The sequence below is a fragment of the Pteropus vampyrus genome, unplaced genomic scaffold (assembly GCF_000151845.1).
Source record: "Pteropus vampyrus isolate Shadow unplaced genomic scaffold, Pvam_2.0 Scaffold11, whole genome shotgun sequence".
NCBI lineage: Eukaryota > Metazoa > Chordata > Mammalia > Chiroptera > Pteropodidae > Pteropus > Pteropus vampyrus.
The window spans coordinates 13,926,166-13,940,647 of NW_011888792.1; the positions used below are offsets into that span (position 1 = coordinate 13,926,166).

At 37.5% G+C, this 14,482-nt stretch overlaps 1 protein-coding gene across 1 annotated transcript in view; it reads left to right on the forward strand.

Moving 5' to 3' along the window:
* Positions 1-14,482, forward strand: part of CAST (calpastatin) — a 110,977-nt gene that overhangs the window by 57,365 nt on the left and 39,130 nt on the right. Inside the window, exons 5-16 of the mRNA XM_023522750.1 lie at positions 886-951; positions 1,586-1,627; positions 3,127-3,183; positions 3,598-3,711; positions 4,754-4,837; positions 8,957-9,025; positions 10,283-10,381; positions 11,550-11,630; positions 12,250-12,288; positions 12,768-12,860; positions 12,989-13,078; positions 14,167-14,268. Coding sequence (XP_023378518.1) covers positions 886-951; positions 1,586-1,627; positions 3,127-3,183; positions 3,598-3,711; positions 4,754-4,837; positions 8,957-9,025; positions 10,283-10,381; positions 11,550-11,630; positions 12,250-12,288; positions 12,768-12,860; positions 12,989-13,078; positions 14,167-14,268 — 936 coding nt within the window. The remainder of the gene's footprint in view (positions 1-885; positions 952-1,585; positions 1,628-3,126; positions 3,184-3,597; positions 3,712-4,753; positions 4,838-8,956; positions 9,026-10,282; positions 10,382-11,549; positions 11,631-12,249; positions 12,289-12,767; positions 12,861-12,988; positions 13,079-14,166; positions 14,269-14,482) is intronic.

Genomic DNA, 14,482 nt, shown 5'->3' on the forward strand with positions numbered 1-14,482 from the left:
AAACCAAACATTTCTTTGATCATGAACTTTGTTTCTTTCCCAAAACCATAAGTGTGTCAGCATAACAAGAACCTATTATGTGAAGAAGGTATCTATCTTCATTACAGAAGCACAAGATGTGGTAAATTAAGAAGATATTTGGCATTAACCTCTTCAGATAATAGAATTTAAAAAATAGAAGTTTGTGCTAATACCACCAAACAAATAAAAGGGAAAGAAATTATAGGGAGCATTAGGCCTAATTTTTAATTTCTTACTTTGAAAAAATCCATAAAATAATCAGATTTTATTTTTGTTTTCTTATCTTTCCTATGCCAAGAATGCATAATATACTTAAGGAATTGTCTTTTTTTGCCACAAGTAACCTTTGGTTGGGTAAAACTCTGTTGAATACTTCACTAAAGATCCTAAATCCGAACCAATTCTTCCAGAGCATTCCTAGAACTTTAGATCTCTAGATTTTTATTGTACAATAAAAACACATGCACTTTTTACAAAATTGTTGTACAATTAGATTGTCAGAATTTTAGAAAACTTTTCCTTTGATCATAACCAAGCATTAGAGATATAGATGGAAAAATATTGCTCAAGCAGCCTTTACGCAGAGAAGGGAAGGAAAGGAAAGAGATCCGAAACTAATTTTATTAATGAAAATCTTACAGATTTTTCTATACCAGGAAAAGTAAATCCAAACTGAAATGTTTGCTTGAGACTTGAGAATTTAAGCTCCTTCAACTTCTTGGAGTTATATATATCTGCATAGAGTAGATGCAATAAATGAGTGTAATGGGTCTTGATATAAACATTTTAGCTCTGTGTATATGTGGTACTTGTTTGACTGTCAGGTAAAATAAGACCATACTTGGGGTTGTGCTCTTATATTAGGCCATTCCAATCAGCAATCAGATGGAAGGACCTCATCCTCCTAATAAGAAAAGGCACAGAAAACAGGTGATGTGGTTCATTGTACCGGGGCACATTTCTGCTTGCTAATGTTCACTTTGGCTTTCCAGTACGTGCTGATTGCAGTTCACAATCTTCTGTGACTCTCTGACCCATCACAGACTTTCTAGTAGGCTGTCACCCATTGCTCATGTTCTGGCACTAAAAATAAATTTCACTGCTTTCTGTGCCCTCAGTTTTTTCACTATCCCATTGCTTCACAGCATCAGCCAAAACCTATGATGAGTATTTCACTCATCATAGGAAAGATCTCATACAGAGATCTATTATGTTAGTGGCTTTGAAGGATGAGGGTTTTTATTTTCTTTTGCTTATGTATTAGCTACAATGTTCATAGCAATAAATCTTTATGTATCTTTGATACTCATAGGAAAAGTGAGATGTAAACTGGCACCTAAATAGTAAAAACAGAATATTAGTGTGCTTAAGTGTTTATCTAAGAGTTATAATTCCAAACAAAGTATAATAATTTTAACTCATAAAGTTTATATTTATAAATACATCAGAATCATCTTTTTAGCTTCCTTAGTTGGAGAAAATCTGATAAACTTTGTAAATGATGTCCATTTTTCCTCCCTTATTTCCTTCCTTCCATCCTTTTTCTTTCTTTTTCTGCATTTAGGCTGTAAAAATAGAACCTGAAAAGAAGTCACAGTTAACTAAGGTAAGTGATTTAAGTCAACTGGTGAGTTATTTGGATTCTTTACAATAGTAATGAATATAACCACAATGAGATACCACCTCACACTTGTTAGAGTAGCTATAATCAACAGAACAAGTAATAACAAATATTGGAGAGGATTAGGACAATAGTAATGAATAACCAAGTTTCTCCATTGGTTGTACTGAATGGTAAAAGGATTTTTGTCAGCTAATTTATTGAATTTTGGATTATTCTTTTGCACATGATTTTATAGAGTATAAAATAATTATAACATTAAAATTATATATAAAATTAATGTTTATTTTATAAATAAAAGCAATACATTTCAAAAGGAATTTGTTCAAATCTATATTTTTTATAAGTGAAGTAATTGTTTAAAAAACTAAGCGGCAGGAATAAAGGAGAGAGGGCAAAGGGTAATGAGTATCCAGTTACTTTAATAATGAGATATCAAGAATAACTGTCTGTTGAACCTAGCACCTAGATAACTTAAAGATAAAAATCCTTCCTAAGAGGGTGACTGGCTTAATCTTGACAGTCTTATCTTGGTTGGTAGAACTAGCCATTGAAGAGACAGCTCCGAGACTCTCCCTTGGGAACACCTTCCCTGGCTTTCTTGACTCAAGGCTGTCTACGCTGAAAGCTGACCTGTCTCCACTTGGAGATGGACCTCAGGGTGTCTGCAGGCATGGCAAACGCTTCTTTTCAATAGAATGCTGCTCTTCATTTCTTTCAAGCACACTCAAGAAAATAAATACTTAGATGAAACCTAAGGTTCCCTGTGGGAAAGCACAGAGATGCTGTGGGCTGAAATACTTTAAGTGGAGGCAAGGGCAAGGCCATCTGTGTGAAAGGTGAGGCTTATCTGATTTTCTGTAAGGCATCTTGGTGGCCTCTGAGGATGATAATTCCATAGTCCAGACAGGTGGAGGAAAGTCTTCTATTTTATATTTAAATGCTTTTGGCTATCTACCCTATCTCCAGAGAATTGTGTTTCTGGTTTTTTCTCCACTTGCAACACAGAAATGACTATATAAACTTTTTAGTTGAAGAAAATGCAGTTTTCTTTATCTCCTATGAGAGGAAATTTAAAAATTAATTTTTAGAGTTGGACACCCTATCAACAAACTCAGTGGTCACAGTGATCATTTGACATCTCTGTGGAAGGACCTGTAGTTACCAAAAGCTTCACATGAATTGTGAAAAAAAAGCCAATAACTTAGAGATGAGTACCTATTTGAAAAACGATTCTAGGTGAAATACTAAATTTGTCATTATTCTGATGATTATCATTTTTCAGACTTTTGATAGGATTGCCCCTGACCAGACAGCACGTATATTTCTCTAACTGGGCCTTTCCCAAGAGAGGCAGAATGGTCTAATTGGAAATTTTGTTCTTGAGCCTATTTGGCAATATGAAAACAATGAAATCCAGTGTAATTGAGATTTTTTTTATTTTTATTTTTATTTTTTTATTTATTTTTTTTTGAAATTGACAGCCATCTGTGGTTCATGAGGAAAAAACTCAAGAAGTAAAGCCAAAGGAACACAGAGAGGTAAATGATCATTATTAAGACTTGATATCATAAGGTGAAGCCTTTTGGCTTGGGTGGGCAGGAGTGTGTGTGCACTGCACACTCATGGATTAAATATTAAACTCTTAAACATTCAAGACTTAAATCCTGCTAGGATGGGTGATATTTGTTTTTGGCTAAAACGGCACCACCATGTGGCAATAGCAGGATTTGCCATTTATTCATGATTCTCGCTGTATTTGTGGAGAAGGATTTGCGTTTTATCAAATTTTGAACCTAAAGTGAAGGTTTATCACATCTATATCACATCAATTTAAATTCGCACAGTTCATAACTACATAAAACACAACTGTGTGAACACTTTCTGTTCCATTGAGAAAAGTATCTATTTGCCATCTTGTTTGTTAACAAAGTGGTGTATGTGTGTATTTTCAGCCAAAAAGCCTATCCAAACATGCTTCAGATACAGGTAGCAAGCATGCCCATAGTGAAAAAGCAGTTTCCGGATCAAGTGAGCAGCCAACATCAGAGAAATCAACAAAACCAAAGGTAGGTAAATCATACAGATAGCTAGGAAAACACTAATATCAACTAGGTAGTAAGAGACAGGTCCTCTATCTACATCGACACATGGAGGAGAATCTGAAGAGCTCTGCTGAATATATCTTATATTGTCATAATTTGGTGCTATCTTTTTACTGGTTTTGCAAATAGTCTTGTGGAAATGTGGGCCTATGCAAGTCCTGAGAAGAGCATCAGATGGGTCCAGGGGATGTACAGCAGTACCCAGTTGTGACTGCAAGGTAGCAGGCTCTGGTGTCTCGCAGACAGGGAGCTTCAGATTGAGGCCACCTCCTGGACCCCTCTCCTTGTGGGCTATGGGAACATAGATGCTCTGCGTGATTTGCTGTTTACGTGGAAGTTTTAGAGTTTTTAGAGTCTTGTTCTAGAAGAGATGAACTTATAGAGCCAAAAATCAGAAATAGATTTCATATTTCTAGAGCTACTGGGGGGCCAGCTCCTAGAAGAATAAATATCTATGAGGGGACCTTTCCTGTTGAGAGTTCTTGGAAGACAAGAACTAGGCCAGCTTAACAATGTACTTTATATCAGAGATTATAAGCCTGTGGCCCACCAATTAAATGCATCCCATGTGTGTTTTGTTGAAATCTATTTTGTTTGGCTTACAGTATTAAAATTATTTTTAATTAGCTGTCAACAAAAAAGTGAGAATCTTTCACCTAAAGTCAAAATTTCTGGCTTCTCTTGAAAAATCAATATCTGGCAGCGGCGGGTTCACATGGCAAGAATTGACTAGAGATTTACACCTGGTAAATGTGCTCAACTTTACCATAGTCCCTACCTGGTCCACTTCACTATTTGTGTTATCTGCACGGACTCTTTAAACTCGAGTCCAGCCTTATGTGGTACCCAGTGTTGCGCCATGTTCAGTAGAATCTAGCAACCATTCCTCTACAAGATGTCCAGGAGGATAAACTGGCTCAGCAGTGACATTTGAAATGCACGATCTCAAAAAATAGTTATTCAAAGATACTCACCAGTCCTGTTGATCGTTTATCCCCACCCTTAGACTAAACCACAGGACGCAATTTCTGCTGATGGAAAGAGTGTTGTTGCTGGTGTAACTGCGGCATCTGGAAGACAGGATGACAAGGTGAGCTCATGAGCCAATGTAAAGTGTACATGGGCCTCGGTGTTTATCAGGTCTCTTTTATGAGAAATGTATACTCAGTGAAGACCCATCCTACCAGGGCTTTAGGTCTCACTCTCATTTACCATTTAGGGTTTTAGTGCTGCCACACTCAAATAACCTATCAGTTAGTAAAACTGAACACTGTTCATATGTGAAATTTTGTGAAGAGGATCACATAGCTAAAGGATATAGAATGAGCAGGACACCAAAAATGATTTTAAAATTCATGTATTTAGTTAATACTCATTGAGCACCTGCTATGTATAAGGCTTGGTATCAGTACCAAGGAAATTAACTTGTGAGTTGACTCAGATCCTGCCTTCTAGATGTATTGGTTTGAAATAAAGCAAATAGATTGCCGTGAGTGTTATGGCACGAACGATTCTGAGACCCACGAAGCCAATTGAGATTAATTATGAGCCCTTATTAGTGGGCCTCTACCACGAAGGGCTAGAAGAGATCAGCCCCGAGCTTTCAGAGGAGGCAGCTGATAAAGCTTAAGATCATATCCTGGAGGTCTCCTGAACAAGCAAGCAGATTACAGAAGTAAGAAGTTGGCTGTTAGCATATCTTTGCCCGGAACACCCTTAATTAACAAGTAAATGGATTACAGAAGCAGACATTGGCCATCTTCATATCTTATACAATACACTTCCTAAACCACACACAAGCAAGTAGGACAACTTCTGATATCTAAAGATATTTCTTCCCTGTAGCTGACTTAGCTAGTTGGCTCACTTGAAAATTTTCCACCCTTAACAGTGAGCATTTGAATAAGCATGACTTTCAGCTTTCTACCTGGACACCAGCTATCGGGATACTAGTAAATCACACTAATAGCTGTGACGTCTATCTCAGTTGTTATGGCAGGTTTTCAAAGGAGATATCATAAGCCTCTCAGAAGAGAGTGTATGTGCCCTCCTGGTAAATTGTGGGCTGGTCTTCGTTAGGTTTTTTGATGAGCCACGTCAGATAATAGCCTGGAAATGTAAGATGAGAAGTAGTCGGCTTTGTACCCAGAGATAGCAGTGCAGAGTGAGGCATCAGTTTGGAGGCCAGGCCTCCCTAGAAATGCTAGTACTTGTTTCTCCTGAAGCCACGAGTAAGTAATTGAAGCAATAATGAGAAGATTGAAATGAAAACAGAGGAAGTATATCTTTTATTTTCTTGCTTCTCACAGTGTGAGAGGTATCCCCCTACAGATAGATGGCAAGTAAAGTCATAGGATAAATTGTGTCACATCTCCCTGAAGCATCTATTTTTCTCAGATTTTGGGAGAAAACGCACATTGTTTTTGTTCAAATTAATGCAGATGGCATTATGGTGAACTTTATATAAATTTGTAAATGAAAATATTCAACTTAAATTGAAAAATTATTTTCCTACAACAGACCACTTGAGACTACCCCCAACCCATCCAGAGGTACCCATTACTCTGTTGTGTTGATGAAATGGTTTGAAAAATAGATGGATTTAAGAGGATTAGATCTCTTAGAATAGGCTTTAAAATGTAATCAAAATTTGAAAATTTATGCTAGTTATAAATTAGCCAGGGTTATCAGTAAAAGATAAATAATAAAATTGAGAGGCTCATATGGAATACAGCTGTGAGTTGACTTGTGCTGGAATTTGTGGTAAATCATTTCACTTTTCTTTGCCTCTGATTCATCTCCCATAAAATGAGATTGATCAAATCTGCATTTTTTTTAAAAAAAGTACCTACCATGCTTAAAGCACTGTGTCTAATTCTGCAGGACACCCGAGCTGCAGGCTGGCCCATCTAGCGGTGGGAAGAAGGCAGTATACCTGGGGCTGCAGCTCAAGGCGGGTTAAGACAAGGAGCTGTTTAGTGAGGAATGGAGGCATTCTCTCTGATTGGGGAAATCCATAAGGATGTTGAATAGATCCCATCTGAGTGAGGCGTGGAAGGATAGCTCGGGTTGCAGGCTTACAGACTCATCGAGGTGGAAAAGTATATAAGATGTGTTCTGGGTACAAATGCATTCCAATGTTGGGTGAAGCACAGGGAGGTGAGTGGTGGGACTGTAAGACCAGAAAGACGGGTTGACACGTTGCTGTGGAGACTGCTGAGGTGATTCAACAGGCAGAGGATAAACACTGAAGATTAGAGAACAGATGGAATGATGCATTAAAACCAAGCTGCAGAAGGATTAAGTGACTGCAGTGGGTGGGATGAAATGGAATAGAGATAGGAAGGTGGACGGCTGATCAGGGGCTGTTTCAGTAGTCCTCCTGAGTCCTAATTTAATCTAAATTGGAGCTGAGATAGAATAAGACAGTGGGGAGTGATGGAGACATTGCGGAGGTAAAATCTTCAGGTTTTAGAGAATGACTGGCTGCAGTGGGCAAAGATGAAGTAAAATATCATATCCTTGGGCTTCAGAGTGTGAATGAACTAGGTTGGTAACCCTAGGGTGAGGGCCTGTGCCAGTGCAGGGCTGGCACCTGAGAGTGAGCGCCTCCTTAAATTGTGAGCCTGGTCCCTAATTACCACTGACAGGTGGACAGAAGTCACAAGAGGAATTGATTGAGGAGGAAAAGTGTCTGATTTTGGACACGCTGAATTTAAGTGTCTTGAGCTGCCCCAAGAAGTGTAGCAAGGCAATTAGCATATTGTCTTGGAGTACAGGAGAATGGGGAGAGAGAGAATGGGGGAGGGGAGGGGCTAAAGGACATGAATGAATGTCTGCATAAGGTCCTGGCTGAGTCATGGATGTGGATTCAGGTGCCCAGACTCAGGCTCACACCTTGGTAACCCCCACAGTATTTTTAACATAACAGTCTCAGCAGTCAATTTATTAAGCACTTTCTTATATAATAGGTACCTACAAGGGACTTGGTATGGGCCAAACACTGGCTTTCACACTTCAAAAGATTAATTTATCTTACCCTCACAATCTCTGAGGCAAGTACGGTCACTGTGTGAAATTGGGGCGTCTCACAAATGAGGACACTGAGGTACAGCCAGCATGTTTCAGCTGGTGTTCTCTTCACCTCCATTCTCTACTGCCCAGATTTCGGGAACTGGCAAATGGGACCGTTCACTCTGTCCATATGGGCTTAAATCAGTATAATGAATGAAAACATGCTGCCATTGTATTTTTTGAAGTTAAGAATGATTCACTGTGAAGAATAACCTGCATTCAAAGAGAAAAACAACAATCTGAGGAAAGACCTTTTACTATTTAACTCAGATTAAAAGTAAATATTTAATTCATCTTAACCCCAACAACTTCACCCATTTAGTTCCTGCCAGGCCCTGAAAACATTTGGTTCCTCGTTCTAGAGGATGATTTTGAACAGGGCCACCAGCACAGCACAGAAATGTTTAGAGTGTATGCAGTTGGGGGCAAAACAGAGGAGATGCCAGAAGTGGCAGAGAACGAAGGGCACACAAATGCCTAGTAGAACCGGGATGGTGCTTGGTCCTGGCTGCTGTAAGAGATGAGTCAGAGGGATCCTCACCAGGGTCAGACTTCAGAGAAGATTATGTCTGGGTTAAGGCATGGAAATCAGACTGGGAAATTATTGGCAATCTTTGATAGAGCAACTGAAGTACAATGGTAGAAAGGAAATTTATTTTAGGAAAATAAAGGAAAGAGTAGGTGATGAGATGCCAAAGAAAGGGGTATGGAGATCTTGATGTGTGGGAGCAAAGACTAAAATAGCAACAGCTAGAAGTGGCCACATATTGAAGGAATTTACGGGTCTTGCAGATCTTGGCGTTGGGCCTTGGGAGAGGCAACCAAGAGTAGTAAAGAAAGAGACGGCAGTTTTAGATTCAAATCTTGATTCTGTTTTTCACTGTGTGACCTGAGAAAGGTTACTTAAGCTCTCTGAGCCTTGCTTTTCACATTACAAATATACATTAATATTATTTATGCTATTCTAAAGAAGGATGTAACACATACAACACAGTGTCTGGCACAGAGCAGATGTTCAGTATATGATCAAGGCTTTTACTGTTAAAATGAATTCATTTTTAAATATGTATTATTATTGAATTTTAAAATGTATGTGAAGAAGTTTTGTTTTTTTTTCTTTCTAAATCCCCACCAGAAAAAAGAAAATAAATCATTAACCTCGGCTGTACCAGTTGAATCCAAACCGGGTAAACCATCTGGAGAGGTATGAAGATAGTAGTGCATTTCTGCATAAGATATTTATTCAGTCTCTATTTCTTGATTTCTTGAGGGCAAACAGTACAAGGGAGTAACTTAATGGATCTTTTTAATGAATTGTTTCAAGCTAATATGAGTAGGTCGAAAGTATGATTTTATCATATATGTTTATAACATTTTATATTATAACCCTCTGTTCTCAAAACTCCAGTTACATTCCAAGGGGTTTACATTTCACTTTCTTTCCTACAAAAAGACACTTTCTTTAACCAACAGTATTACCAAAGAATGTCAGGTACTTCTTCATTCTGAAATTTCCAGTCAAATTAGTCTAATGCTAACAGGCCCCAAATTCTGTTACATGATCAAGTAAGTTCCTAATGTTGTAGTGGGAATATAATAGTTGCAAAACAAACAAACAAACAAACAAAAACAACCACTTTTAATCTGAATTAAATAGTAAAAGATCTATTTAACCCAGTTAAATAGAACAAAAACTTGTCACTTTTACTCTGAGTTAAATAGTAAAGGATCTTTCCCTTTACTACTTAAATACAGGTTTTTCTTCACAATGAATTGTTCTTAACCTGAAAAATAGGATGGTGGCATTCTTTCATTCATTATATTGTTTCAAACACATATTGACAGAGTAAACTGTCACTTCTTATAAGTTTAACATCCCTTTCAAGTAATTTGTGAACATCTTTGGGGAAGCAAATGAACAACAACAAAAACAAAACCCACAAATGAATGAAAAAACACAGGGCAATCCACTTTTTGACATAGATTTTATTTGGAAGAGGTACTATAGTGAGATTTTGTTGTGGTTCTTTGCATACTTAACTCTGGAAAACTACTGATCAGCAATAAATATCAAGCATTTCTCCTATTGCATGTAGCAACATGGTCATAATTCTTTGTATTTTGTTCGTTTTTTTTAACTGTCAGTAAATTGGTCTGGCAGCTTTAATGAACCATACATTTGCTCATGTAGTTAATGCCTTTAGATTTATTAAAATTATGATTCCTACTTGAATGTGGCTTTTTATCTTTCTACCCTATAATCTATACTCTGAGATGTTAAATAGTAAGGACTATTAGGGACCAGATTTTAACTGTTTTGATAGTTAAAGAACTTTTGGTGTTTTGGTATTTTTTCCACATAGAATGGTGTTTTTAGTTTTAAAAAAAAAAGTCAAAAGTGAAATATATATAACAAATAGCATTTAAATATCTGCTCTCTCTCTTTTTTTTTTTTTTCCAGTCAAGCATGGATGCTGCTTTGGATGACTTAATAGACACTTTAGGGGAACCTGAAGAAACTGAAGAAGATAACACAACATATACTGGACCTGAAGTTTTGGTATGTGATCTTGGTATCTGTAAAGATTCATTCTTAATGGGTAGGAGAGCAAAATAAGGTCATGATGCACAAAAGGATACCTAGTGTTTTGTTGCTTAGAGAGAAATGGGATGATGTCAGTATTAAAATCAGCAACTAAAATCAGTGTTGGGGATAAAAATGTTTTATCCTATGGTAGCTATACTATTACATTGATTCAGCAAACATTTACTAATTGTGCTGAGACAGGTGCCAGTATGCAGCCTCTTGAGTCACAAAGACTTTTCAGTCCTCAAAATCTGAGTCCCATGGACTTGAACTTATTTCAATCTGTGATATAACCACTCTCAGTATGTCTTTATTCCTAATTCTTAAAAAGCAAGAATATTATGTGTTCCTTGATATTTTTTTAAAAAAGAAAAGACATGCCATAGACTAGAAGGAAATATTTGCAACAGACACAACAAAGGATTTGTGTGCAGAATTTGTGAAGAATTTTAAAAAGTAAGAAAGACAACCCAATAGAAAAATTAGGGGATAACTTGATTGGCCAATAAACAGACAAAATGAAAGTCTCCCTAGTAATTAGGAAAATGATATAAAACACGAAGAGATATCACTTCATACTTAACAGGTTGGCAAAATGTAAAAATCTAACAACTCAGAAGAGAGCAATTCCATGTCAGAGAGGATTGATTCCCCAGAGGGAGCCTCACCCAGGTGTACAGGGAGCTATAAGAACAGCTGAAACATTTGGAAATGATTATGTTCAGGAGAGAAGATAAGGTGATGGAATACTTTCTAGTCTTTAAAATGGATCATAATGTATCAACATGGATACATTACAAAAACATCATTTTGATTAAAAATAATACATTACAGAATGCTATATAGATTATGATACCATTTATATAACATTTGAAGATATACAAAGTAATGCTGTATATTGTTCTTGGATACCTACAAGAACAATATTGCTTTAAGATATCCTCAACTTTAAGTGGGTAGATATGATAAAGTTCAGAATGGTGGCTATCTCTGGTTAACAAGGAAGGGGAATGGGATTGGAAAGGGTTAACAATAGTTTCATAAATTAAGAATGGAATAGTACTTTGGTATCAGAATATACATATAACATTCTCAGCTAAATAATTATATAATATCTCTATTTATGTGATTTTTGTTCCAGGATCCAATGACTTCTACCTACATAGAGGAATTGGGTAAAAGAGAAGCCACAATTCCTCCCAAATATAGGGAACTTTTGGCTGTAAGTTAAATAACCGTTTACCTTTACTGTTTCCTTTTTGGAATATAATATTTATCACAACGATATACCTACAAATTTTTTAATTTAGAAAATAAAATGATGCGTGTGAAGCTGCCATTAGTATGGCACTCACTGTATTAGTTTGCTAGGGCTGCCGTAACAAAGTACCACAGACTGGCTTAAACAGCAGAAAGGCATCATCTTGTAGTCCTGGAGGCCAGAAGACTGGCATCAAGGTGCGGACAGGGATGGTTCCTTCTGAGGGAAGGATTTGTTCCAGGCCCCTCTCCTTGGCTTGTAGATGGCCATCTTCTCCCTATATCTGTTCACGCTGCCTTTCCTCCATGTGTATCTCTGAGTCCACGTTTCCCCACCTTTTATAAGAACACAAGTTATATTGGTTAGGGTCCATCCTAAAATCCTCATTTAACCTTAATTGCCTCTTTAAAGGCCCTGTCTCCAAATACAGTCACATTCTGAGGTACTAGGGGTTAGGACTTCAGCAATATGAATTTTGGGAGGACACAGTTCAACTCATAACCTTCACTGAGGAATACATTTTGCTAATTATGAGGGTTAATTTCACTTTTCAACATTATCCAATGAATATTTGTTTCAGAAGAAAGAAGGGATCACAGGCCCTCCTCCAGACTCTTCGGTGAGTTTATATAAATGTCCTCTAAGATCCAGATGAACATTTTTTATATCTTTGGTTGGCAGGTAAGGCTATTCTGTATTTTGGGATTATGGCTAAAGTAATCTCTAAGTCAGATAAAGTTTCTGTTTGTTCGGAGAAAGGAGGTGGATATGGGAGTTGTCTCAGTGTTTACTGGTTTCATATGGAGTTTTTTTGAACAGAAGAGGGAGGAGCCAAGAAAGTTTTAGGATAAAATGTTGATAAAAATAGAATGAGAATATATCCTAACATGTAATACATTTAGAAGAGGGGAACAGGAAAATAATATTGCAAAACCCTTTCCCTTCTATACATAGGCTTCCATCAGAGTTATTTTATTAACAGATCTCATTTGGTGGTAAAGGAATCGCCAAATACATTCTTCATACGCTGGGTTTATAATCTGATCCTTCACTTGAATGATTCCCACATGTTACCCATCATGGTGCCTGTTTCTTTAGAAACCCATGGGGCCCGATGATGCCATAGATGCCTTGTCATCTGACTTCACCTGCAGTTCTCCTACCGCTGGTGGAAAGGAAACTGAGGAAGAGGTATTGTTTCCAATGTTATTAGTGGAACTTGTTAGAAACCCTCTTGAACTTTAAAACAACTGCTTTTTAGTTCCGGCTACTACATTTCTCTCATCTATAAATCTAATCTTTTGTGTTTTGTTTTTCAGAAATCTACAGGAGAGGTTTTGAAAGCTCAGTCAGCTGGGGTAATCAAAAGTGCTGTCCCACTGCACGAGAAAAAAAGGAAGGTGGAGGAGGTATAAATAATTACTTCTTTGAAAGTAACCACGGTCCACCTGACAGCAGTTGTTTTCCTAAAGCTGAACTAGCTGATTCAAGACAATCCTAATAGTGCATTACACATGACAAGGAGCACCTTTTCTCCCTCTGGTCTGTGTGGAATAGTGAAACCAATGAGGCCGATACTGATTATCTCCAGGCAGGTCTTTTCTGTTTCCACAAATGCTTATGAGAGATTTCGGCACAACCTCTTTGGTCACGAAACAAGACTATCTCACCATTACAATATGCAGAAGGGCAAGACACCAGAGAAATTATACTCTTGGATCATAAAGTCTTTAACGTGGTTTCCTAAAGGAGTTTGAGACTTGTGAAATTACTAGAAGAATGTTGTAGCTGCTTCTGTCTACCTCTCTTAACCACAATCAACTTAATTCTCACAAAACCTAAAATGTGGTTTTATACCTCTGGGCTGGATGAGAAAAGATGCCCCAGTCCAGATACTACAAGGGACAGTTTCTGTTGGAGCTGCTCTGCCTCTCCCCTCCCGGAGTGGACAGTTTATTTTTATCTAGCTGGCTGAAGGAACAGTAAGAACACCACACCCCTGAGAGTGGGAGTTCCTACAACCATCAGTCATTGTGCCTTCAGAGAAGAAGGCAGTGGGGGCCACCTCAGGTTTCTCTACTTTCTAGGCTTAGCTGGTTTGCTTTAAAGGACAGGGTTGTCAGAAGTTATTTTTAGAAAAAGAAAAACAGGATAGCGAAAGTTTTCTTCTTGAGCTTTTATTTTGATATGAGTATTTTATAATGGCATAATTATCATCGTAGTTATACCTCTGACTTGCTAAATAAGAGGTGCAGTGTGTGCCTGAGAGCACTGTTACTGTAGAAACGTGTCTTAGCTCCAGTTTTCACTCACTGGTAAGTTCTTGATTATTTCTCTTCTGCTAGGTTTCAAATAAAATTGCCTTGCTAAAGTCCTTCCCCAACTGATGGTTCATTTTGTAGACTTAAAATTTGTATTTCACAAAGAAGTGGATGGATTATTCAGGCTAAAGAGGTGTTCTCTTTTTTTAATGGACAGACTTTTTCCTTTTTAACAGGACACAATGAGTGATCAAGCATTAGAAGCTCTTTCAGCTTCTCTGGGCAGCCGGAAGTCAGAACCTGAGCTCGACCTCAGCTCCATTAAAGAAGTCGATGAGGTATTGACCTTGGAGTTCATATACAAAGCACATTAGTCTGCAGGTTACAAAACTAAATGTGTTATGCATATTTACAATTCTTATATAACTTTTATTGGAGATTTAAAATGAACTCTTCATTCTGCCTTACCTTTAGGGTCTGATTAATTAAGATTATTTATTGCTGAGGAGTTAGTAACCAAGAAGGATATATGAGTGTGTCTTGTAAACCATC